At 43.4% G+C, this 25,993-nt stretch overlaps 1 protein-coding gene across 1 annotated transcript in view; it reads left to right on the top strand.

Annotated features, from left to right (window-relative positions):
- Window positions 1–25,993, top strand: part of LOC137640179 (uncharacterized) — a 92,557-nt gene extending 66,564 nt beyond the window's left edge. The window contains exons 4-5 of the mRNA XM_068372704.1: window positions 3,162–3,326; window positions 25,803–25,993. Of these exons, the coding sequence (XP_068228805.1) occupies window positions 3,162–3,326; window positions 25,803–25,862 (225 nt within the window). The 3' untranslated portion in view covers window positions 25,863–25,993. The remainder of the gene's footprint in view (window positions 1–3,161; window positions 3,327–25,802) is intronic.

The raw sequence follows: 25,993 nt of genomic DNA, 5'->3' as shown, positions 1-25,993 counted from the left end.
ACTAAGTTAGTTTTTTGGGTAGTTTTCCCTATTTCAAGTGTTCTCCTTTGATGGGTCAGCGGAACCTAGCCCCCTATCTAGGTTTCCCCTTTTTTGCTTCCATCTTCCCAGTCTCTGAGCCCTGCAGTACACTTCCACCTCCTAAGGTATAAGTCTCCTAAGAAAGTAGTTCGAGGTAAGTACTCCGTGTTGGAACAAATCACAAATTTTAAGTAATTTGTATTTTTCCTAACAGTACTTACCTCGAACTACTTTCGGGTTATGGCCCACCCATCCTTCCCCGAGTGACTTACAGGACTTAATAGAGTGAGGACAACCTCTTTCCACCTAAACTTACTGAGGAGCAAGACCTGAGAAAGCATGCTCTCTGACCCCGGGTCATCTCTGGGCGCGTATCACTCCGCCAAAGATTACCCCGCATAGAGAATGGGAATAGGGTAAACTACACAAAATTCTGGTCTGATGGGAGGAGATCCCAGATACTCCCAAGAAAGTAGTTCGAGGTAAGTACTTTTAGGAAAAATACAAATTACTTAAAATTTGTGATGTTCAGGGCTAAGAGATCGATGACTGGTGTCCAGCCTCCAGATGCCTTTCTCACAAGTAAGAGTCGACTGCAAAATCCGGGTGACCCATCATCGACCTCCTGCAGTGCATCTTTGTCTAACATACATCTTGAGCTCATGTTGTCGGGCAAGGTCTTCTGCTGACCCCTGGCGATGAACTGTCCATTCCACCCTGTGGAACCACCATGCTTTCCTCTACCTTTTCCCCTTCCTCAGCTGCAACTTTGGCTCTGCCAGGAGGGGGAGAGAATGTGATGACTTTTTAAGAATATACTGCTGTGGTTACAGTCCTTCTTTCTGTAACTTCTTAGATTGAGCCAGCTGTCCTGATGTTATTAGTTGTCTTGAGGCTGGAGGCTGTGGTGCTCAAAAGGATACAATTCTGCATCAAGGAATCTCAGGTTTCCTTCCTGCAGTTCTCTGTCGTCGTTGCTACCTCTTATGGAAACTGATGGAGTCTTCAGTGAGGAGTTTCAGAGATCCAGTCTGTTAGTGATTGATGCGTTTGTGCATCCTGGAGGTCACAGCTTCACGGTGCTTCAGAACCCAGTTGTCTAGTGGTTGGCAGCCTGGTGTATTAGGTACTCTTCCGTCCTTGAGCCTGTTAACACGATACCCTTCAGCCCTTGCTTCTCTTTAGGGTCAGGTAAGTCTTCGGTGTCCACCAGATAACTGACTGGGCCAGACTGGTTGTCAATCCAGGAAGCAGCCTAGAGGGTGTTCATTGCTGTGTCCTCCATGGATGACACCTCCGCTTGGGGGAAAGAGACTGGGCTCAAAGACAGCCTTTCTGAACAGCCTGAAGTGAGGACAACAACCTTTGGATTGGGGGGGAGCGTTGATGGAAGTGCTCAGAAAATGCGATAGTACTACTTCTGCTTTGGGAGTGGAATCAGTATTAAGTGCAAAGACTTGCCTGACCTTGATCTTCAATTTTTTATAAATCTTTCTTGGCTAAGGTAGACCAAGGAAGTTCCAGTTGTGGTCTCACGTTAGAAGTGCCATGGCACAGACGGTTAATGGCCATCTCCTTGCCCTTGGAAGAAGAAACCAACACTTCACTCAATCCATTCACGCTACGAATGTTCTTTTTAACACCTTGAAGAAGGTAGATTCCAACTCCTCTTCCTCTGTCGATGGAGTCTCGGGATTCAGAAGTTGTGGAAGAACCCCCTCTCAGTCTCTCCGGTGTCTGGGTTGGATGCTACTTTGTCAAACACAGGCACCGTCCAAAACAGGCTGTGAAGCGGACCAAGATGATGACGCTTCACTTCCCTGATTGGAGATCTTGACAATCTGGAGTTTTTGCCTTCTTGGGTGATATGGAAGAGTTTCTTAATTGAATCGGGTCCCTGCTTATTCTTACAAAGGGTGCCTGCTGAGAAAGGTGAAAGTGTCTCAGGTTGCCTAAGATAGAGTTCCTTAGTACTCATAGACTTTGCCACCGTAGCCGAAGTTTTGGGTCGAACAAACTGTTTTGGTGATAACTTATAGTTTTTTGTCAACAAAAACTCCTGTGGATAAAGGGCCTCTGTGCGTGCGTGTTCCTGTAACCTCCTTGTGAGGCATTGTCCGCACCTTATTTCTATTCTTTCGTCTTGAACTGAGATTGATCTTAGAAATCGTTAGTGACAAGACAAGATAAAGTGGACAGTCTTGCTTTAAATGGAACCGATGATCTGTCTCACCTTCCGAAGGAGAGGCCTTTCTGGAAAGGTCTTTATCCTTTGCCTGATTTGACGGGTCAGAAGGAAGATCAAAGGGTTTTGAGGGAATGCCAGCATTTGATGGTAAACGTTCCTTCCTTTAGAGGAGGAAGCCACTTGAGAAGTCGGAGTGGAGAATTCCGGGGGAAGAACAAGCTGGCCTGGCCTTCTTTGCCTTTGAAGACAATCCTTAAGGCAAAGAGTCCCTCTTCAGCTTCTTCCTCATGCAGAACTTCACCCACTGGGAGGATGACCACTCCCTAAATTCATCACAAGGTGAGGCCTCAGTACAAACATGATCCCTGCCAGACCGCTTATGAAGGTACCTCAGGTCTTCAGCTGTATCCCAAGGCATGTCCGCATAACAGGCATTATTATCGAAAGCACTCGCACACAAACACACTGAAAATGAAAAAGCAAAATTAGACAAATTTCTGCCCCAAATTCCAGTATGTCTGCACTCTTTGAGGGCTGAAATCAAAGTGAGTTGGATGTGGGCTGGAGGAGGCCAGTCTCCTCCCCGCTGCGGGCAGGTAAACTACCTGTTAGAATGTTTGCACCTCATCAAAAGTTTTAACTGCTGTATACCAGCTTCACTGTTATTATTCTCATATAGGAAAGGATGATGGTTTGTATTTGTGTAGGAGCAAAATGTTTTTAAAGGCATATTGGTTACAATATGTCCAACATGCCTGTAGTGCTAAATTTTTATCTGATAACTTTACTAAAATTGTTCTAATTTTGGGTTCAAAACTTTTATTATGCATCAAGATGAACCTCAATAATTCTGATTTAACTTTTCATATGTCTCAAATGAATCACTTTGAATAATATTGATAATCTTGACTGGATTTTTTGGAAAGTAATTTTCTGATTTTTACTTTTTCAGGGATGCTCTAAAGCTCGAAGCTTTTTTGATCTCAGTGATGACGATGATCTAGTTATACCTTCTGATGGTGAAGAAGATCATATTGAGAGTCTACCTTCAACGTCCAAAAGCTTTAATCTTAGCAAAAAATTTGGAGTTTCTTTGATAAAGAAGTCTTCTAAAAAGGTAAGCTTCTGTTATGAGTTAATGATAAATGAATTTAACAATGAAAAAACTTATGAAAAGCTGTAGATAAATGAATTTAACAATGAAAAAACTTATGAAAAGCTGTAGATATGTGTTTTTGATACATAGATTTAACTGAAAAAAAAATATCTAAAACAGCTAACTTCTTTTATGAGTTAATCTTTGGTAGATATACATTTCCTTCTTATTTTGACATTTATAAGATATACTGTAGCAGTTTACATAAGACAAAAGTTAGAAATCTAGTGTGATTTATTGAAGTTAGGTGAGAAATGAAGTTTTACTTTTCTTAAATGTTTCAAAGAACAGAAAAGATATTTATATGATATTCTTGATCAGCGAAAGCATGATACATTTTCTCTCGTATAATATATTTGTTCCTACACAAATACAAATTGTCCTTCTTTTAATATGAGTATATATGCAGCAAACTGTAATGGCCGTAGACATTTTTACGATGGTAAGTGAGGTAGGTTGGGTTAAACACCCGTCTGCCTGAAATTTTTGTTTGGCTCTTTCCGACCACTGGATCATTTCTTCTTGTGAAGAAATTTTTTTTCCCAGGGTGCAACTACCCACCATTAGTTAGAGGCCCCCACCCCCACCACTCGCACTAGCAACTAACTCACTTTTTATTTCAGCTCAGTGGAGTAAAGTCATAGTCTTTTCTCTCCCGCCTAACCATTTAACTGGTTGACAATTAAAAGCTACTGACCGAAAACTTACTAAAATGTCCCTTTTCTTTCAGAACTGCTATCCTTGTAGCTTACGGGTTCCCTGTGTAAGGCAAGGTAATAAGAGGCTTTTGATCTTGGCTTCTGGTCACTCCGACGTTCGCTCTGCTGTAGCGGGCAGGTGTGGGCATTTGCTGACAAGAATTCCTTGAAGTAACTTGTCAGGTAACCTCTTTGTGGTGAACCCAGAAACAAGCTTTGGCTACGTTTCATAGGCAACACTCTATGTCGACCTTCAACTTGAGCTCAGTTCGTTGATGGGATACAGAGGTTCGCCTCGAGGTGTTGGATAATTTTCCCTTTCGAGGGAGAGTTAAACTCCACCAGGTGTTGAGCAACTCTCTCTTCTGAGGAAGAGTCTGTGCACCAGCCACTGTCCAGTAACCTCCTCAGTTGCGGGAGAATTGCAAACAGTGGCGACAGAAGTTGGTCTCCTTTCCCGTTCGCCGGAGAGACTGCCTTCACCTGTGTGGTTTACCCCTTCAGAAGATTCCTCCGGCAGGAATTGGATTCATCCATGCCCTGTCCTGGCTCTTCGGAGCTTGTCAACGGATGAGTTAGGTGGCTGCTTGCAGTTCCTACTAATCGCCACCGTACCCTCAGGATATGAAACAATTCTCATTGCAACTTCCTTTTGGGATATTTGCCGCAGATGGTGACAACTGCTGGCTGCCGCCTCAACCATCAACGAGTATCGTAGGCCTTAACTCTTTGGGGTTATTGCCACATTGTGACTTTGGGCACAACAAAGCTCTTATTGCTTTGTAAGGCCAGATTCTTCGGTACCCGTGCCTCATGGTATCCACCTCTTTTGAGGGAGAAACTTCTCGTAGGCTATAACTCTTCGTGGTTATTCCTACATCATTCCTCTTGGAGCACAACAAAGCTCATGGAGCTTTGTGAAGCCAAGCACTTCGGGACCTTTGCCTTATAATTTCAACCTCTTACGAGGAGGAAACTACTTGTAGGCTATAACTCTTTGGAGTCATTAAATAAATGGTGCCTCGTGGGGCACGACCTTTGTGAAGCCATGCCCTACAGAAAATACCCCTCATGGTTTCAACCTCTGACGAGGAAAAAATCTATGGTCTTCAAGTCCAGTACAGCCTTTCAGTTCCCTTCCTAGGGGATACCATAAGGATACTCCCCCACCCCCTTATGGAGGCTAGGATGATCAGAAATACTTAGCAAGGACCTTAGTTTTGCAGAGAAGTCATGTGCAGTGGTGCGCACCCATCCACTGAGCTTTAGCGAGGACAGGAGTATCTGTAAAGAATAGGTTTGACTATTCAGTTTGTGTAGGCAAAGGGAAAGTGAACCATAACCAGAGAGAAGGATCCGATGTAGTACTGTCTGACCAGTCAAAGGGCCCCATAACTCTCTAGTGGTATTATCTCAACAGATGACTGGTGCCCTGGCCAACGTACTACCTTAACTGTAACCAATGATATTGGATGTAATATTCACATTTGAGTATTGTATTTATAATTAAAAACAGCAAATTATAATTTCATGCATTGTTTACATTCAAATCAGCTGATTAACCCTGAGTAGTCTGCCGTCAACCTTAATTTTCGGATCAAATAACTCGCTTATTATTAAGGCATGCTACGGAAGGAGATTCCATATACTGTATACTAAAAGAAACTATTATTACTTTATCCAGCAATACATTACGGTAATACTTTACAAACAAATATTGCTGTAGTGTACACTATGACATCTGAAATGGATCACATTAATTCCGATGCAATCCATTTCTGATGTAATAGTGTACAACGTAATTTACAGTAGGCTATTTTATTGTTTGCTTTACCTAATATTTAGAGTAAAATGTGATGTATTTGACTACACTGTTTGTTTTGTGATGTAGATGTACGGGTGTGAGAGAGAGAGAGAGAGAGAGAGAGAGAGAGAGAGAGAGAGAGAGAGAGAGAGAGAGAGAGAGAGAGAGAGAGAGAAAACTAATACTGTAATGAGAGCTATAAATGTATTATATGCAAATTATGATAGCTTATAACACATCGGTGCTTATGTAATACTATATTAATTATATATAGATGTCTTGAATAAGTTAAGAATTAGTGTAGAGTAAACAATACTCTTATTGATTCGTTTATACACCAGCTGATCTGATCACAGCACCCAAAATACTTTGATCGTTATAATACGCATGAAATTTAAAACAAAAGTACATAGATATTTTATTAAAGTTCTATTAACTATTTAAATAATCATAATTTTCTAGAATGCAATAACACTCCTGAAACGAAATAGGATATTTTAATGACGAGAGAGAGAGAGAGAGAGAGAGAGAGAGAGAGAGAGAGAGAGAGTGTGTGTGTGTGTGCGCGCACTATTTTTGTTTGCCTTTAATTGACTACGGTATGGGATATTAGAATGTCAATTGTAATATCAAAAGGTAGTGTATTTTCTTGTTTAAGGTTTGGGCCAGGTACTCACCATTAAGGTTCTAGATGTTAAGAGTCAACCTACATTTCTTTTCTGCAGATAGGTTTTTTTTTTTTAGAAAGAAATTTAGCGACAGTTCAATAACTTACCAGTTTGGTGTTTGATGGACGTTATCTTGAAGAATCATGACTAATTTTTTGGACTGCAAGAAGCGAGATTTTTCAATATTAAACTTAGCCGGTGATCATATAAGCTGCAACTCTGTTGCTCGACAGAAAAACCTACGGTCAAAATACGCCAGCGATCGCTATGCAGGTGGGGGTGTACATCAACAGCGCCATCTGTCGAGCAGGTACTTAGTACTACAAGTAAACAATGAACCAATTTTCTCTGTCGGGCTTCCGGCAAGACCTACTAATACGCTGTTACTAACTGGATTTGTTTTCACAACTATTTGGTGAAGTACACTATTCTAGTTTTGAGCTTTCGCTATGCAGGGGTTTTATCTTTATCTCAAAACTTGAACTCGTTTTGGATAGATTTAATTATGGTGACAAAGAGAGTATGGACTCTCTTTCACTTTTAAATGGCCGATCCTTCCCTTAGACGGAAGTGTGTTTAGCTTTTTAGTAATTTTGCTTAACACGTTATAGATCTATATATTTTATATCTCTCCGCCTTTATTAGGCCTCTTCGATTAACTTTCCATTTATTATAAACATATAAAAATAAATTTTTATGTTTTGTTTATATGCGACCTTTCCTGATAGTAGGCGGTCCTAACTTGGAACCGAAGTTAATCAACGTTGAGCCCGTTATATCGTATTTAGCCTTTAAAGAATTTAAAACTTTTTAAATTTAATGTTTTATGAAAGAATTTCTTTGATAGTCTTCGTACTGTTTTCAAAGATGAACTAACGTTTAGTTTTTTAGTCTACGCAGTTGTTGACGTTCAGGACGTTCAACATGCGCTCTATCGTTACGATAGAGAGAGAGTGTATCACAGTTTCACTTTGCAGTAAGAGTAAATCGATTCTGACGTTTCGTTCATTCTTTCTTAGCTTAAATGTTTTAAATTATAAATTAAAGGAACTTTTTATTTGGAAAACCTTTCAGTTTTTTCCTTTAGTCAAATAACATGTTTTTTTGACGATATATAATTGGGCTCTTCTCTTAGGTGCGAAATCAAGAGAGAAAGAGAGAGAGATAGAGACGGAGGGAGAGAGAGGAGAAAAACGTTCCGTTCAAGCGGGTAACGTTGTTCTCGTGTTACTCTCCTCCCTAGTCGCTGTACGGGGAAGAAGGTAAAACATTTCTAGGGTTTTATTCTTGTCCCCAGGCTATGTGCGGTGAGAGATTGTAAACGTAGTTTATTTGAACTAGTGTTTAGTCTCTTTCCCAGCCACTGAATTCTTTATCTTTATATATGTTTTCTGTTTTTTGCTAGTATTAATGAGCTGCATTATACGACTGTTTTCGCAATTACTACCTTTTAATGAAGGGTAGAATTGCGTGTTTCATGTAGAAATCAGTAAAAGTTTCAATTTCAGTGAAATAAGTGCAAAACAGAAAATCGAAGTGATAAAGTGATATGCGCAAAGTGTTACAGTGTTGCGTCCGAGGGTTCGTCTGTTCGTGCCTGTCGTTCACCTAGTCCGGGACCTCTTGCAAGCTCCCAAGCCCAGGGGAGAAGTAATGTCGAACGACTTATGGGTTCGTCAGGCCTTGATCAACGAACAGACGTTTCCCTCCGTGGTTTCGGGCGTATCTACCCAAGATCGCCCCACCCACACAAAGACGAGAGAGCCCATTTATTTCTCGTCTGCGGAAGAGGTTTCTCGTAAGAAACCATGGACCAAGGTCTCGCAGCTTATTAAGCGCAAGTCGGTCCCTTCCGCGCAAGTCCAACGGCCCAGTTGTAGCCACTGGGTCAGTTCGGACTCGCTGCAGTCTTCCGACGACTGCTCACCTCCTAAGAGAGGCAAAGCGGTACCGCATCAGGCAGTCACACCGTCTGTTGCCGCACCTGCTCCTGTAGACCCTAAGTGGTCTTTGCTGCAGACCATGCAGTCTCAGTTAACGTCATTGATGCGGGACTTTCGTGCGGAGAAGGTTGACACTGCACCAACCTCTAGCCTACAACCAACACGGTTGTGCGTTCTGTGGACGCTGAGGCGACCTTCTGCCGCACTCCAGCTGAGAGAGTCCCGCCACTCATGCGTTCCAGTGTACCCTGCCAGCCGCATGTTGACGTTTCAGTAACGCACGGAACCTTCCGTTGACGTTCGCGAGGTACAACAGTCTAAGTTGTTTTGTTTTGACGCGGTGCGTCAACCTCCGCATTCTAGAGTTGTTTTGACTGCTCAGTATAGACAGTCAAAGCAGTCTCGAGTGAATACTGTATGTCCTCACGCACCTGTTGTGGTTGACAGTTCAGTTGTTGACAGTTCACACTGTCAAGCAGTTACATGACGTTGCCTTCTGGTCTGCTACTAATGCACCAGTGCTGTATGTCCTCACGCACCTGTTGTGGTTGACAGTTCAGTTGTTGACAGTTCACAGATTGTCAAGCAGTTACATGACGTTGCCTTCTGGTCTGCTACTAATGCACCAGTGAGAGACTCACTGAGATAACCTAGCTTTTATCGGACAAGGTTCATGTAGATGAGAAAGTGCTGTTCTCCCTCCTACTGATATTCCCTTGAGGACTCTGTCATTTGGAGAGGAGCCTTAAGCTGCTTAGCCTCCTATGGACTTTAATTAAATCATGATGATTTTTTAAGGATCTTCGTCCGGATCTTGTAACTGCTGCTCATCGTTCGCCTAAACGTCAGAACTTACACTAGGCCTAGCTACTTCGAAGCCGTTGTTTTTAAGCTAGTGCTCTCTCGCTCTCCTAGAGAGCGTTACGTTGGCTAGGCGACTGGTTTTTGCACCAGGAGGAGTTTTAGGGATACAGCCTTTGATTTCCCTTCTTTTAAACTGGCTTATAGAGCGAGAGTCTGATAGGACACGAGAGAAGTTCTCGGCTTGGGAGTTCATGCCTCTGCCCAGATAGACTTCTCAATTCTGGTAGACTCGCCCTGGCGCCTAGCCAGGAGACGCTCCAAGTTGTTTACAGGTCAACTTCTCAACTTTTGTCGAGCCTTTGAAGTTTTGCTGTACTATTATGTCACACATAACAAGGCTTTCAGGGATGGTAAATGGTTCCGCCTCAGTCGCTAACCCCGTCTGTTGCCACACCTGCTCCCGTAGACCCTAAATGGGCTTTGCTGCAAGACACGCAGTCCAAGCTTGCGTCCTTGATAGAGGACTTAAATGCGGAGAAGAACCTTCTGGCCAACAACCTTCCAACCGGTTGGTTGTGCGCCCTGTTGACGCTGAGGTAACCTACTCGCGTCTGCCAGTTGAGGTGGTTCCTCCTTCTGGCCAACAACCTTCCAACCGGTCAGTTGTGCGCCCTGTTGACGCTGAGGTAACCTACTCGCGTCTGCCAGTTGAGGTGGTTCCTCCACCGATGCGACCCAGTGTGGGTTGCCAGTCGCACGTTGACGTTAAGCGACGCTCGGAGGTGGTTGTTGACGTTCAGGACGTTCAACAACCAGCAGAGGTGACTTGTTGTGACGCAGTGCGTCAACCTCAGCAACCCGGTAGGGTGTTGACTGCACAACCCAGACAGTCTAGACAGTTTCGGGTTGACGCTGTACTTCCTCGCGCACCCATGGTTGTTGACAGTTCACAGACTGTGCAGCAGTGCCATGATATTGCGTCCGGCTCCGTCACGCATCCACCAGTGCGACCGGATTCAGCGAGTCAGACGTTGCCCACTCCGTTGCCGTTTCCCCATCAGTTTCGGATGAGGAACCCTCTGATGAGGACGTTGCTGAACAAGACGATCAGCCCCCAGCCCTGCTATCCATCCAGAAGATGCTGAAGAAGGAACGCTGCCCTGTCAGGCTGTGGATGAGTCTGGTAGGGACACTGTCATCCGGGGATCATTTGTGTCACTAGGAAGACTACACCTCCGTCCTCTTCTATACCATCTAGCTTTTCACTGGAAAAAGGACAAGACGCTAGAAGCGGTCTCGATCCCGGTTTCCGGAAAGATAAAGTCTTGTCTGACTTGGTGAAAGGACTAAATCAACCTTAGAGAGGGTCTTCCCCTGACTGTTCAGACTCCCAACCACGTTCTCTTCTCGGACGCATCGGACGTAGGCTGGGGTGCGACATTAGACGGTAGGGAATGCTCGGGATTATGGAACTCGAGTCAAAGGACAATGCATTTCAACTGCAAGGAGCTACTGGCAGTACGTCTGACCTGGAAAAGCTTCAGGTCTCTCCTTCAAGGCAAAGTGGTGGAGGTGAACTCGGACAACACCACGGCTTTGGCGTACATCTCCAAGCAAGGAGGGACCTACTCTCTGACATTGTACGAGATCGCAAGGGACCTCCTCTCCTGGTCAAAAGGTCTAGACATATCACTAGTAACGAGGTTCATCCAAGGCAACTTGAATGTCATGGCAGATTGTCTCATTCGGAAGGGACTAATAATTCCAACAGAATGGACCCTCCACAAGGATGTATGCAATAGACTTTGGGCCACCTGGGGCCAGCCAACCATAGATCTCTTCGCAACCTCGATGACCAAGAGGCTCCCAATATTTTGCTCACCAATCCCGGACCCAGCAGCAGTTCATATAGATGCCTTTCTACTAGATTGGTCACATCTAGATCTATATGCATTCCCTCCGTTCAAGATTGTCAACAAGGTACTGCAGAAGTTCGCCTCTCACGAAGGGACAAGGTTGACGCTAGTTGCTTCCCTCTGGCCCGCGAGAGAATGGCTCACCGAGGTACTTCGATGGCTAGTAGACGTTCCCAGAACACTTCCCCTAAGGGTGGACCTTCTACGTCAGCCACGCGTAAAGAAGGTACACCAAGGCCTCCACGCTCTTCGTCTGACTGCCTTCAGACTATCGAAAGACTCTCGAGAGCTAGAGGCTTTTCGAAGGAGGCAGCCAGACCGATTGCTAGAGCAAGGAGAACATCCACCCTTAGAGTCTACCAATCGAAGTGGGAAATCTTCCGAAACTGGTGCAAGTCAGTATCCGTATCCTCGACCAGTACCTCTGTAACTCAAATAGCTGACTTTCTCTTATATCTGAGGAAAGAACGATCTCTTTCAGCTCCCACTATCAAGGGTTACAGAAGCATGTTGGCATCAGTCTTCCGTCACAGAGGCTTAGATCTTTCCAACAATAAAGATCTACAGGACCTCCTTAAGTCTTTTGAGACCACGAAGGAGCGTCGTTTGGTTACACCTGGTTGGAATTTAGACGTGGTACTAAGATTCCTTATGTCAGACAGGTTCGAACCGCTACAATCAGCCTCCCTGAAAGATCTCACCTTAAAGACTTTTCCTGATATGCTTAGCCACAGCTAAAAGAGTCAGTGAGATTCATGCCTTCAGCAAGAACACCGGATTCTCATCCGAAACGGCTACATGTTCTACAACTTGGTTTTCTAGCCAAACACGAGCTGCCTTCTCGGCCTTGACCAATATCGTTCGATATTCCAAACTTATCGTATGGTTGGAAATGAACTAGAAAGAGTCTTATGTCCTGTAAGAGCTCTTAAGTTCTATTTAAAAACCTTTACGAGGCCCGTCTGAAGCTTTATGGTGTTCAGTTAAGAATCCATCTTTGCCTATGTCAAAGAATGCTTTATCCTATTTTATCAGACTGTTAATACGAGAAGCTCATTCCCATCTGAATGAGGAAGACCAATCTTTGCTGAAGGTAAGGACACACGAAGTTAGAGCTGTCGCAACTTCCGTGGCCTTTAAACAAAATAGATCTCTGCAAAGTATAATCGACGAAACCTATTGGAAAAGCAAATCAGTGTTCGCGTCTTTTTATCTTAAGAATGTCCAGTCTCTTTACGAGAACTGCTACACTCTGGGACCATTCGTAGCAACGAGTGCAGTAGTGGGTGAGGGCTCAACCACTACAATTCCCTAATTCCATAACCTTTTTAATCTTTCTCTTGAAATGTTTTATTATTGTTTTTTGGGTTGTCCGGAAGGCTAAGAAGCCTTTCGCATCCTAGTTGATTTGGCGGGTGGTCAAAGTCATTTCTTGAGAAGCGCCTAGATTAGAGGTTTTGATGAGGTCCTGTTGTATGGGTTGCAACCCTTGATACTTCAGATCCTAGGGGTCGCTCAGCATCCTAAGAGGATCGCGAGGCTCCGTAAGGAAGACGTACTTAAAAAGGCAGAGTAATTGTTCAAGTCGACTTCCTTACCAGGTACTTATTTATTTTATGTTTGTTATTTTGAATAACTGCTAAAATGAAATACAAAATACTTAGCTCATAATAATGTAAACATGTAATGCTGGTCTCTACCCACCCCCCTGGGTGTGAATCAGCTTATATGATCACCGGCTAAGTTTAATATTGAAAAATGTTATTTTTATTAATAAAATAAATTTTTGAATATACTTACCCGGTGATCATATATTAAAGGACCCTCCCTTCCTCCCCAATAGAGACCCAGTGGACCGAGGAGAAAATTGGTTCTTTGTTTACTTGGAGTACTAAGTACCTGCTCGACAGATGGCGCTGTTGATGTACACCCCCACCTGCATAGCGATCGCTGGCGTATTTTGACCGTAGGTTTTTCTGTCGAGCAACAGAGTTGCAGCTTATATGATCACCGGGTAAGTATATTAAAAAATTTATTTTATTAATAAAAATAACATTTTTTTATATTTCTAATATTGTTAAACAAACGATCAGGAGTCCTATATAGCAAACAGTTTTTTAGATAATTCCTATTAAATTCTAGGCTTATAACATCCCACCTACAGAGTGTTGGAGTCAGCAACATGAACATCAGGAGGAGATTCGTGGAAATAATCAGAATTTTTATCATGAAATTTTTATTTCTACACTCGCCTGATGTTGGTGTACATGCCCACCCATCTCCCCACTGATTTGTGTTGTCAAGGCTCAGGGAATGTTTTCAACTCCAAAAATGAAGAATTGGAAATTCTTAGCATGCTACTTCCATTAACTGCTAGATTGTTCTATTATTTTACTCAGGACTTATATCTTTTGAATCCGAAGGAGAGGGGAAAATTTTTGAGGTAAATGTCAAGCCTTTGGAAAGGAAGCAATATGAATATCCGGATAACTTATAGAAATATGAAATTTTATTATTATTATTTTTGTTTTTGATGTGGTCATGATCCTACTATTATTGTATTTGTAGTAAAATTATATTTTTGTAGTAATTGGTATTTTACATTCTAATATTTTCAGTCAATTTCATATGAAAATTGGTGAAACTGTTTGAATAAGGAATAAGACGAAATTTGATTTCATGTTTTTCTCACCTGATTTCTATGAAAATTTTTTATTCCATATAGATATTATACAGTATATACTATAAAAATTTTAATAGCAAGGAAAGAAGTCTTATAATTCATCCATATACACATATAAACAATGAAGTACAGTACAGTATAATAGTATACAAATTGACATGTTTTTACTAGATTGCAACAATTTCAGGGATAGAGGGCAGGGATCTATGCATAATTAAGAGGGACCCAATGCAAAAAAATTTTAGGAACCCTGTCAGTGTGAAAATCATGGATGGCCTTCCAGAGGGATAGGTCTCCATGCCAGATAACCTCATACATTTTTAGCTTCTTTTCTGGTCCACATCTTTGACGATATGAAGTATGTCATCAATAATTTCATGCAAATCTGCATTGACAGAACCTCTCAAGCTAGCTTTACCTAGTCTTTTGCCTTCAACGACCATCTCTACCAATCCCTTCAGTATCCTGGTGTCTTGATACAGTACTAGTTTGTTCCCACTCTAACAAACCTTACATTATTTATACGGATATTCTTCCGGTGAAGCAGAAAGGTAGCCATTACATTTTAAATGTGAGGTGGCATCCCTACCTAATCTCTGTAGTAGGTAGGTTAAGGGGTGGCTGAGGATTATTCAGTCACCTATATCTACTCATGGTTCAATGAACCATGTTACTTTTTCCATTTTGCTGGCAGAGAACGGATGGATCCGTTCTTTCCTTCTTAAAGCTTAGCCATTCATCCGTTCTTTCCTTCTTAAGGCTTAGCCATTCAGACAGTTGCTTTACGCTCATCCTTCTTTTTTCCCGGAGGGAGGGGAAGAATTATTAGTTCTCATTTTATTTTTTCTTAAACGCTTACAGCAGACGTCGAAGTGTGAAGTCAGTTGCTGTTGCTGCGGCTGACGTTTTTGCTGTCTACGAGGTCCGCCTTGGCTCCCGTTCACCCACCCGACGGCCTCCTGCTGATGACAAGTCCTCTTGCCACCTGCCGATCTTGTTGTCACCCAATGGTCCATATCTCTCTCTATCTCCTCACGGGCAAAGTTTCAGCCTGTGTGTACAATGTTCGCCTGCTGCGGATCACGAAACTACAACGATCGTCAAACTATGGCCAGCTCTCAATATGCTCGCCGATCACCAGGACAAGACCTATTATCTTTTCTTCCTTCCCAATAACCCCCGTCAAGGCGTTGGTCTTGACGACCAAATGATCGCCACAGAGATCGAAGGTTACTCACGATCTTGACGCTCTTCTTTAAAAGATGTTCCCAATCAGGAGATCAAAGGTTATCATAATCTCGACGTCTTCTTCTTAAAGACGATCACAGTCATGAGTTGAACATGCACAATCACGAGATCGAAGGTCACATGATCTCGTCGCTCTTCTTCTTGAAGACGATCACAATCACGAGTTGAACACTCACAATTATGAGATTGAAGGTCACTCACCATCTCAACACTTCTGCTAGAAGACGTTCACACGAGCTAAAAGTTCACGAGCACAAGCTAGACGCTCAGGATCATGAATTGAACACTCACGATCATGAGCTAGACGCTCCTCTTCATGAGGCAGACGCTTTGCAGATGTCGTTTGGCTCCCATAACCGGGAGAATCTTTCTTCACCTGTTTGGTCTTCCCTTCGGGGGATACCTCCAGCAGGAATTGGATTCGTCCATTCCAGTCCTTTGTTTGGGTAATTCCTCAGGGGAAAACCCAGAAACAAGCCTCAGTTTTGTTTCTCAAGCAACACCTTCAATTTGAGATAAAGCTCGTTGAAGGGAAGCAGGGATTGCTGGCCAGAGGTTCCCCTCCAGGTGTGGGAATTTCCCCTTCTGAGGGTGAGTCTACACAACTGCAATTTGGCAAGTGAGGTTGGTTGCTCCTGTTTTGATCTCACCTTCGGGGGATTCCTTCGACAGGAATTGAATTCATCCTTTTTCCATTCTTTGGAGCAGACCAGGAGCTAGATAGTCATTTTCACCTGCTAAATGCTCACATTTTCGAGCCCAATGTTCACGATCATGAGCTAGACACTCACGATCAATAGCTAAATGCTCACAATCACAAGCTAGACGCTCACGATCATGAGCGAGACGCTCATGATTACAGTACAAGGGAGACGCTCATGAGCATGAGCTACATACTCATGATCGAGATCACAAGCTAGATGCTTATGGTCATGAGATTCACGAGCTAGACGCTCATGGTCACGAGATTCACGAGCTAGACGCTCATGAGCGAGACACTCACGATCTAGATGTTCACGATCGCGAGGTATTTCTCTTCCTTACATGGAAGTCGATCCTCCAGTTTGTTAAGCATCGCCAACTTATCGCTGATCTCCAGGCAATCGCCGATTCCCGGTTCACCGATCGTCTAATCTTCAATCATCAGCTCGCCAATCGCCAGCTTGCCGGTCTCCGATCGCAGATTGTCACCTCGCCATCGCCGATCGTCACCAGGCCAATTGGCAATTCTAGTTCAGTGATCGTTATATCACTGATCACAATATCGCTGATCGTTTAATACCCAATCGCCAGTATAGTCTAATACTGTACAAGGGAAACCAGGGTCAATGACTAAGCCATTAGTTGCACTTACCACTCGTCTAAGAGTGAGTAATCCATATAGATAACGTAAGGTTTGTTAGTGTGGGAACAAATGACAAATTCGGAGATATTTTGTATTTTTCCCTAACTAATACAAACCTGGAGTTAATTATATAAATTGTCCCTCCATCGCCTGTCCCCTTATAAGTCCTGCCTGCAATCCAAAAGTGATGTGGTTCTTTAAACCGTGAGTAGATATAGGTGGCTGGATACCCCTTGCCACCCCCTACCTACCCATTACAGTAGTTAGGTAGGGTTGCCACCTCGCATTTAAAGTCTAATGGCTAACTTCAAGCTTCACCAAAAGAATACCCAGGTTAGGGAAAAATTCAAATTATCTCTGAATTTGTCATTTTTGGCAAATTTAAATAATTCTCCCATTTCCCTTAAATATTTGTTACAGAAAGCTTTTTTTTTTTTTTTAATACGTTTAACCTTGGAAACAAGATTCTAAACTTTCAGCATTTTGGAGAGATCAAGTGTTTTTCACCATCACTCCTGTCTCTTAATTCTGACTCCTGGTCTTCTATTTTTAGCCTCAAATGAAAAACCTCTTCAGAGGCAGGATCCTCTCTATGTTACAGCTTAAAGATTGCAAGATGGTAACATGTCTTCGGTGTCTACCCAGCAATTATATCTGCAGTGATCCCAGTCTTCAGAAGGGAATCTTTTTCAAAATTTCCAGACCAATAAGCCCTTTCAACAAAGGCTATCTGTGTTCTAATGACCTCCCTTATTGAGAAAGTTGATCTTTTCTCCATCCCCAAGCCGCACGATATGAGAAAAGTTGTGTTCTCGTTAGCATTTTATGCTAATAAGCAATTTCAGAACATCCTGAGCATTATTGGTTGGTCTGGGCATAGGTAGTTTATAAGATTTCCTGAAACAAATCCAAGTGGTGCAACATGCATGAGTGCTACTTGGTGTGTTTGTGGTTCCTACAAGGGGAAGCTAGATATAAGTATGACGACAGGCATCCAGCTTTTTCTCTAGAGGTTTTTTCGTATGTGGGGAGTGTCAGACTTGTGATTTTTTCTTCTCAATTATACATACAGTACATGGTTGAGTTGTTTGCTTGGTTGTAGACATATGCCTCATTATAGTATACAAGTCTACTCAGTTACTGCTGTGGTATTAGACCTTGGTTGTCCACACCTTGTATCAACCCTAAAACTTGGGTTTTAATCAAGTTTTTTTTTTTTTTTTTTTTTTTTTTTTTTTTTTTTGAGAGGCACTATGTGGTCTCCAAGACTCCTGCCTAATCTATTGTAGCGAAGGGGGATATTTGATTCTCACTCCGAGTATGGAAGATGGTGGCTTGACACAAGTTAGTGCCCAAGTAGCATTGTCTCCAGTATACAGTAGTATTGGTTCTTGGTGATTATTTGTCTATTGCCAAATGATTTCAACATTGGAGGTTCTGCGAGTTTCAATACCTCCTGAACTCATAGGTCTCTCATATTATTATTATTATTACCAGCCAAGCCACAATCCAAGTTGGAAAATTAAGATGCTATAAGCCCAAGGGCTCCAACAGGGAAAAGTAGCCCAGTGAGGTAAGGAAATAAATATGAAAAATTATGAACAATTAAAATAAAATGTTTTTAAAAAAATAACATCAAAACATTTCCTTTATAAACTATAAAAAGACTTATGTCAGCCTGCTCAACATGAAAACATTTGCTGCAAGTTTGGACTTCTAAGTTCCACCAATTCAACTACCCGAGTAGGAAGATCATTCGCCAACTTGTTCATAGCTGGAAGAAAACTTCAAGAATACTGTGTAGTATTAAGCCTCACAATGGAGAAGACCTGACTATTAGAATTAACTGCATGGCTAGTATTACGAACAGGAAGGAACTGTCCAGGAAGATGTGAATGTAAAGGATGATCAGAGTTATGAGAAATCTTATGCAACATGAAAAATTGAACGACAGTGCCAGAGATTAATATCTAGATCAGGAACAAAGAATTTAATAGATTGTAAGCTCCTATCCAACCAATTAAGATGAGAATCAGCAGCTGAAGACCTGACAGGAGAACAATACTGTACTCAAAACAATGTAGAATGAAAGAATTAAAACACTTCTTCAGAATAGTTTGATCACTAAAAATATTAAGACTCAATAAGCTATTTTTTTGTGCAGTGGAAGAAGCCACAGACCTAATTTGTTTCTCCAAAGTAAATTTGCTGTCAAGAATAACACCTAAAATTATGAAAGTCATACAAAGCTAAAGAAACATTATTAATGCGAGATCCAGATGTCGAGGAGCGATTGTCTTTGACCTACTTACAATCATACTTTAAGTTTTGTTAAGATTCAACTTCATGCTGTGCATTTTGAAAAACGGGCCCTTGAACAGGGAAGATATTTCTTTGGCAATTTATGTCATTTTGGATTCTCTGTTCTATCCTTTTAAAGGATAGTTGTTGTAGACCACACAGCACCTCCTCAACAATAGGTTTTTTGGGCTCAGGCCATGTCGGCCTGATGGAAGGTTCCTTTAAGTAGCTTCCTAGGGTATATTTGACTACAGTGATATTCCCAGAAAATTTAACTGAAGGTCTCCAGAATTCTAACTCCTGGCGCGAATATCCTTAAAGTTTCCTTTTATGATATCGCATAATATCAGGGACGTATTCTTGACACGCCACATAGCAATCTGCACCCCGCATAGCGTTTACGCTTCGAGGGGGAAAAGTGGCAAAATAAAAGAGGAGCCGTTAATAAGGTTCCCTTCCTCCGTTACTGTTTGAATACTCAGATGGCGCCATAATCGCCGCCATCTTTATTTCTTTTTCTGTAGCGATCTCGCTCGGTGGTTTTCCCAGTGCTCTCTCGTAATTTGGATTTATTATTTAATCTCTAGCCTCTTCTGCCTCTGGAAAGTTGAGTATTTGATTCTTATGCTGTACAAATTTAGCTCTGGCCGTAAAGTAAAAATTTAATCGAATTAAACTAAATTTTTGGCAGAGCTATTGCCTGGACCGGAGGCGTCTTCGGCGCTGTCGTTCGTAACGCATGAGTTCTTTAGTTAGCCAGAACGACTTTCCCGTTATAATAGCTTAAATAAAAATAATTAGCTATTTAGTCTTCATTGCTAGGAATCAATTATATTATGCCGATAGTATTCACATTAGTTTCGGCGAATTAGGTAGCCGATCTTGTTTACGCTAGGCTTCCTAGCCTAGGCATTATAGTTTACTTTCTTGCATGATATAATAAGTGTTCCTGGTGCTAATAAATTTGAATGAAGATATTAGGCAATTTATACATGTAAGATATATTGATTACATATAAAATTTCCTCTTCTAAGGTAGTATACGAGAGAGCTTCGATGAGTTAGGTAGTCGATCTCACTGTCACTAGGCGAGTAGCCTAAGGGCTTTAGTATACTGTCATACAAACTCCCCGGTTACCCTCATATATAGGGTAATCCCTCCTTCGCTCTGAATGTAGCCTAAGGCTACAATCCTAGTTGGTCTTGCCTTGAATTGTCATTCAGGCAAGACTAGGCTAGAGTTTTTTCTGCCCCTTCCCCTAGCTTCAGAAGGTAAGCTTTGGGTTTAGGTCAGAACCTCAGAGTACTTGTCGGGTGCCGGCAACTGGTCGACAGGGTGAATACATTCCCCTGTCGGGTTTTGATTGTTGGCATAGGAGGCCTTGCCTCCCTAGACTGCACTTGAAGGGGTCATGTGATTCCCCCTTCTCTCTGTGGTTTAGTCGACTAGTCCTGTGCTCGCAGACCCTAGGCTGAAGAATGGAGATTATTCTGCTGCCTGGGATGGTGCCGGCACTGGAACTCTGTTTCTCTATGATTAAGGGTGGCGGCTAGATGATGCTGGCCCCCTTACTGTATTGGCAGACCGTAGGCTGGAGAATAAATTCTCCGTCCGCCTAGGATGGCGCTGATACCGAAACAGAGCTTCCTCAAGGTGTGGTATTACCGGCATACTGCCGGCTCCTCTCACACCTTATACAGGACCCTTTTCCCTCCCCACTCAGACCTTTAGTGATGGCCTAGCCATCACATCCCTTTGGCCGTCGTCCTGCAATCTCACTGCTTTCCGGCAGGTTGTAGGGCCGGCTTGGGCTTCTGCTTGTATGGCCTAGTCATTCAGCTTCCCTATCGGACACAGAGCTCCGGGATAGCTGTGTCGGCAGAACCAGTTGCCGGCAGAAGATCCATTACTTTGGAGTGTTCTTCAGTCTTCCCTTGGGCTGCCATTCACATCCTATGACTGGCAGGGACTGGCAACGGAGGTGGATGGGTGGAAGCTTGATTATCTTATATTCTCCCCTTCCATTAGAACCCTCATTCCGGAGGAAGGAAGTGAGACAGTGCTCTTATATCACCCTTCACTCCTTGCTTTCTCTCTCTCTCTCGGCTAGTGCTGCCAGGTTCTAACCTAACTGGTGGCTGCCGGCCACTAGCCTAGCGGGTAAGATGCTGGCTAGACTTGTGGGCCGACAGTCAATGATTCAAATTTTTCAATATTGTGTCAAGTTAACTGTGCCTTAGGTATTAGCCTTGCCGGCTACATGCCGGCAGCAACTACAGTATATGTATGTACAGTAGCCAGTACATCTGCAGTATAGAGCATACTGCAGACAGAAAACTATGGTAAAAGTATATAATAGTTAAGTTTTCCAACATACTCTGTGTCCAGGCGCAGTCTATTGTTGAGACCTTAGAAGATAGGAAAAGGAATTCCCTTTCTATATACTGATAGATGATCAGTTAATTATGTCCCTCATTATTAATCCTTTTGGAAGTTAGTGTTAGTTACACTCTTCTATCCTTATAGGCTCGACTCTTCCACCGGGCCTCCGGAGGAGGATAACCATAGGGTTAATATCGAGGGAGGTCACAGCAATTGGCTAGGCGGGAAACTTATGTAAGTGTCTTTCCTAAGCTATATGCAATAAAATAAAATGGAAAATATTATTAATAATATTTATTAGTTTATCTAGTGAGTTGAACTACTTTATACTCATTTTATTTTTTTCTCTTTACAGGAGGACCATGTGAAGTGTCGCAGCGTCTTCTGCAACATGCGTAGCAGGGACTTCTGCGTCCACCTGGAGTGTAGGACACACTTCCTCTGTTCCATCGCCAAGGGACCTCTCAAATATTGGGACCCCCAGGTATGTACAGTGTGCAAAGACTTGGTGTATGAGGCTTTTAAAGACCCCAAGACAACGGAGTCGAGGGATGCAGCTCGGAACAAGCTGCGCAGATGGGTTCGTGGCTTCCAGAAAAATGCCACGGGGCCTTACCTCCCCAATGAGCGTATGAGGGCCTATCTATTCCCCAAAGCATTTGCGGATGCTGTCATTCCTCAGCCTCACCCTGAGATCCCTTGCATCCAGATCGCCGTGGACACGGATGTCTCGGATGCGATGAAGGACATCCATCTAGATAAGAGGATGTCAGAGGTGTCAGAGGACACCAAAAAGGACCTTCTGGCTGAAGGTCAAGAAGAGGAGTCAACGTTGGCTCCAGAGACGGAAGAGGATGAAGTCGAAACAGTGTCTGTTTCGTCGGTTCCTGCCCCAGAACCAGTGCCCTCTACGTCCTCCGCTCCTCCACCTGATGAGTCGGATGACACCCTCTCTGCCATCAGTCATGATGGAGACCTTTCAGAAGAAGAGTGAAGAAAAGGAAGCTGCGCTAAGGAAGGAGATTCAACAGCTTGCAGCAGCCCGTGGGTCTCAGAGGAGACTTAATGTGAAGAATCTTCCCTCGTGCTCCGAGGTAAACCCATGGAGGCATGCCGAGTACATGCCAATAACGAACGGCAAGATCTTCATCTCAGAAAAGCTGGGAGCTGTCCTTATCGAGGACATTGAGTTCTGGCCCAGCTTTGAGTCCTATCCTGACTACTTTGTTCGTCTAAGGACAGAACCTGTATCCAAGGAGGAGACAGAGCCCAAGGAGGTCATAGTACTTGACCATACAAAGGCTCAGGCTTTGTTAGCCAGCAGTCTGAAGGACAGGGGCTTCACCAACTCTTAAGGTGCCAGCCCTGAGTAAGAAACACCCTTCCTTTCTTGCTTCAGCGACGATGGCCTTCCCCTTTGCGGAAAAAGGGTTCAAGGCAGTGGAAGCTGGGAAACCTTGCCCTACGCTGGAATGTAGGCCCCTTACCCTAGCTCTGCCGACAGATCTCAAAGACTGGAAGGATATTTAGCTTACCTTCTCAGTCTGGAATTTGGAGGCTGATATCGCTGGACGTCAGTTTAGCGAAAACCTCCCCAAGTTGTCTGAGTTTCTCCTGCGTAGGGAGCAGGACACGAAAGAAAGGCTTGCTGCCTCTCTGTCCTTCCAGGTGACCCTGGAGGCAATGGCCAGTGAACATAGGTCCCCAGATATGTTCATGGTCATAGCCAAAACACACTTTTCAACCCTAATTAAAGACTTCTATAGCTTTGTTAGGGCTAGAAGGGCTTGTAGGGAGTTCGTGTTTGCCTCGTCTGCGGTAAGACACGAACCCAGGAAGTTGATATCTTCCAACATCTGGGGGAAAGACCTCTTCCCGAATGAAGTGGTCAAAGAAATAGTCGACAAGGCCGCCACGGAGAATAGGAATCTTCTCCAGAAGTGGGGCATGTCGGCTAAGAGGAAGTCTTCCCCGGATGAGGGTCCCCAACCGAAACGGAAGACAAAGAGGCCAAGGTTGCCCTCTCGCCCTGCTAGACAACAACAACAACAACTTCCCATGACCGCTGTGCCTCAGATGGTGGCACAGCCCCAACCCACCTACCAGATGGTACCCCAGCAGGTGGTGACTCGGTCACCAGCCTTCACTCCTGCCTATGAGAGGCAGACCACTACCTTTCTCCTTAAAGGTAGGGGGTCAAATAGAGGTTCCTCTAGACGTCCCTCAAGAGGAAGAGGAGGTAGGGGAGGACGCGGTCAAGGAGGCAAGCCCTCCGGAAACCAGAAGCAATGAGATGCTTCCGGTAGGAGGAAGACTCCGACTATTCCGGGATCATTGGAGCTTCGATCCCTGGGCCCACAGCCTAATCAAGAACGGACTGGGTTGGAGCTGGAGGACGGCTCCACCATCATTCCCTCAATTCTTCCAACACTCCACCCCCGTTCTGGAAGAATATACCCGAGAGCTCTTGAGCAAACGGGTGATAAGGAGGGGAAAGTCCATCAAATTCCAAGGAAGGCTGTTTTGTGTTCCCAAGAAGGACTCAGACAAACTCAGTCATTCTGGATTTGTCACCACTCAAGTTCATAGAAAACGACAAGTTCAAGATGTTGACCCTTCAACACATAAGGGCCCTGTTGCCCAAAAAGGCATACACAGTCTCCATAGACATGGCAGATGCCTATTGGCACATTCCGATCAATCGCCAACTCTCCTCCCACCTAGGATTCAGGCTACAAAAAATAAAGTACGCTTTCAGAGCCATGCCCTTCGGACTAAACATAGCCCCAAGGATCTTCACGAAGTTTGCAGAAGCAATCGTTCAACAACTACGTTTACAAGGTGTCCAGGTAATATCCTACCTGGACGATTGGCTGGTGTAGGCAGCATCCGAGATGAAATGCATGCAAGCATCCAAGAAAGTGATCCAGTTCCTGGAACATCTGGGATTCAAGATCAACACCAAAAAGTCTCAACTGTCTCCAGCTCATGGCTAGGTATACATTGGAACTTACAGTCACATCGCCTCTCCATTCCATTAAAGAAGAGGAGAGAGATAGCAGGATCTGTCAAGAGACTACTAAAATCCAACAGGATTTCAAGACGCCAACAGGAGAGAATGCTGGGCTCCCTCCAGTTTGCATCACTGACAGACCCAGTGCTAAGAGCACAGCTAAAAGATGCATCAGGAGTCTGGAGAAGATACACATCAAACGCTCGAAGAGATCTAAGAAGACCAATACCTATCCGACTTCGATCACTTCTCAAGCCATGGTCGGAGGCCAAGAACTTGAAGAGGTCAACACCCCTGCAACCGCCTCCATCCTCAGTCATCATCCATACGGACGCATCATTGGAAGGATGGGGAGGTCACTCTTATCATCGGAAAGTTCAAGGAACTTGGTCCTCTCTATTCAAGACCTTCCACATCATCATTTTGGAGGCCATGGCAGTGTTCCTCACACTGAAGAAATTATCCCCTCGCCCTTCAGTCCACATAAGACTGATTCTGGACAGCAAGGTGGTAATGAGATGTCTGAATCGTTAAGGCTCGAGATCACCTCAACTCAACCAAGTAATGTTGGCTATCTTCCGCTTAGCGGGAAAGAAGAGATGGCACTTATCAGCAGTTCACCTTCAAGGGTTCTGCAACGTGACGGCGGACGCTTTATCCAGGCCAACTCCGATAGAGTCAGAATGGTCCCTAGACGCAAGATCGTTCTCCTGCAGATAGACCTCTTCGCGACGAGCGACAACAAGAAACTTCCTCGATACGTGGCCCCATACGAGGACCCTCTAGCGGAAGCAGTGGACGCCATGTCCCTCGACTGGAACAGTTGGACCAGGATTTATCTGTTCCCTCCATCCAACCTGCTGATGAAGGTCCTCAACAAGCTGAGATCTTCTCAAGGAACAGCAGCCCTAGTGGCTCCCAAGTGGCCTCGTAACAACTGGTTCCCTCTAGTATTGGAATTACAGCCGAGGCTGATTCCCCTGCCGGACCCAGTTCTGTCTCAACAAGTACAGAAGTTGACTGTCTTCGCTTCATTACAGAAAACCCAAGATCTTCATCTCATGATTTTCTCTCCCTAGCAGTAAGAAAGAGGTTTGGGATCTAGAAAGAGAGTATAGACTTCTTAGAGGAATATGTCTAAATCTACTAGAAGGCAATATGAGTCATCTTGGAAGAAGTGGGTGGCCTTTGTCAAGGCAAAGAAACCAAAGGAAATCTCAACAGATTTCTGCTTACCTTTCTTTATTCACCTTCATGAACAAGGTTTAGCAGCCAACACGATAACTATGTGTAAATCTGCCTTGACTAGACCCTTGCTTTACGCTTTCCAAGTAGAATTTTTAACAATATTCCTAAGGCCTATGCTAGGCTTAGGCCTGCAGCACCTCCAAGGCCCATTTCATGGTCTTTGGATAAGGTACTACATTTGGCTTCAATATTGAATAATGAAAATTGCTCTCTGAAAGATTTGACTCAAAAAGTTATCTCACCCAAAAATAGATTTTTCGCTTCGCTCAAAATCCGTTTATTCTTTGTCAAACCCACTTTTAGAGAAATAGTATCTTTTATATCTTATTTTTATGATATGTTAAATGTTTATAATTCTTTAAATATATTTGTTTTATTTTACAGGGTCCCGATAACAGCTTTAAATACAAAGGAAGGGTTGTAGATATAATGAAGTTTTTGTAAATATATACAATACAAAAGAGTTATTTTTAGAATTTGTTACAGCAAGTTGGAGTGTAAAATATTGTGTTCAATTTTGTATACAGAAATCAGTTAGTAATTCTGTATCTTCCTAATAAAGAGTATAATAATAA

This window comes from Palaemon carinicauda, chromosome 4 (assembly GCF_036898095.1).
Source record: "Palaemon carinicauda isolate YSFRI2023 chromosome 4, ASM3689809v2, whole genome shotgun sequence".
Lineage (NCBI taxonomy): Eukaryota > Metazoa > Arthropoda > Malacostraca > Decapoda > Palaemonidae > Palaemon > Palaemon carinicauda.
This window is presented reverse-complemented; position numbering and strand designations above follow the sequence as displayed.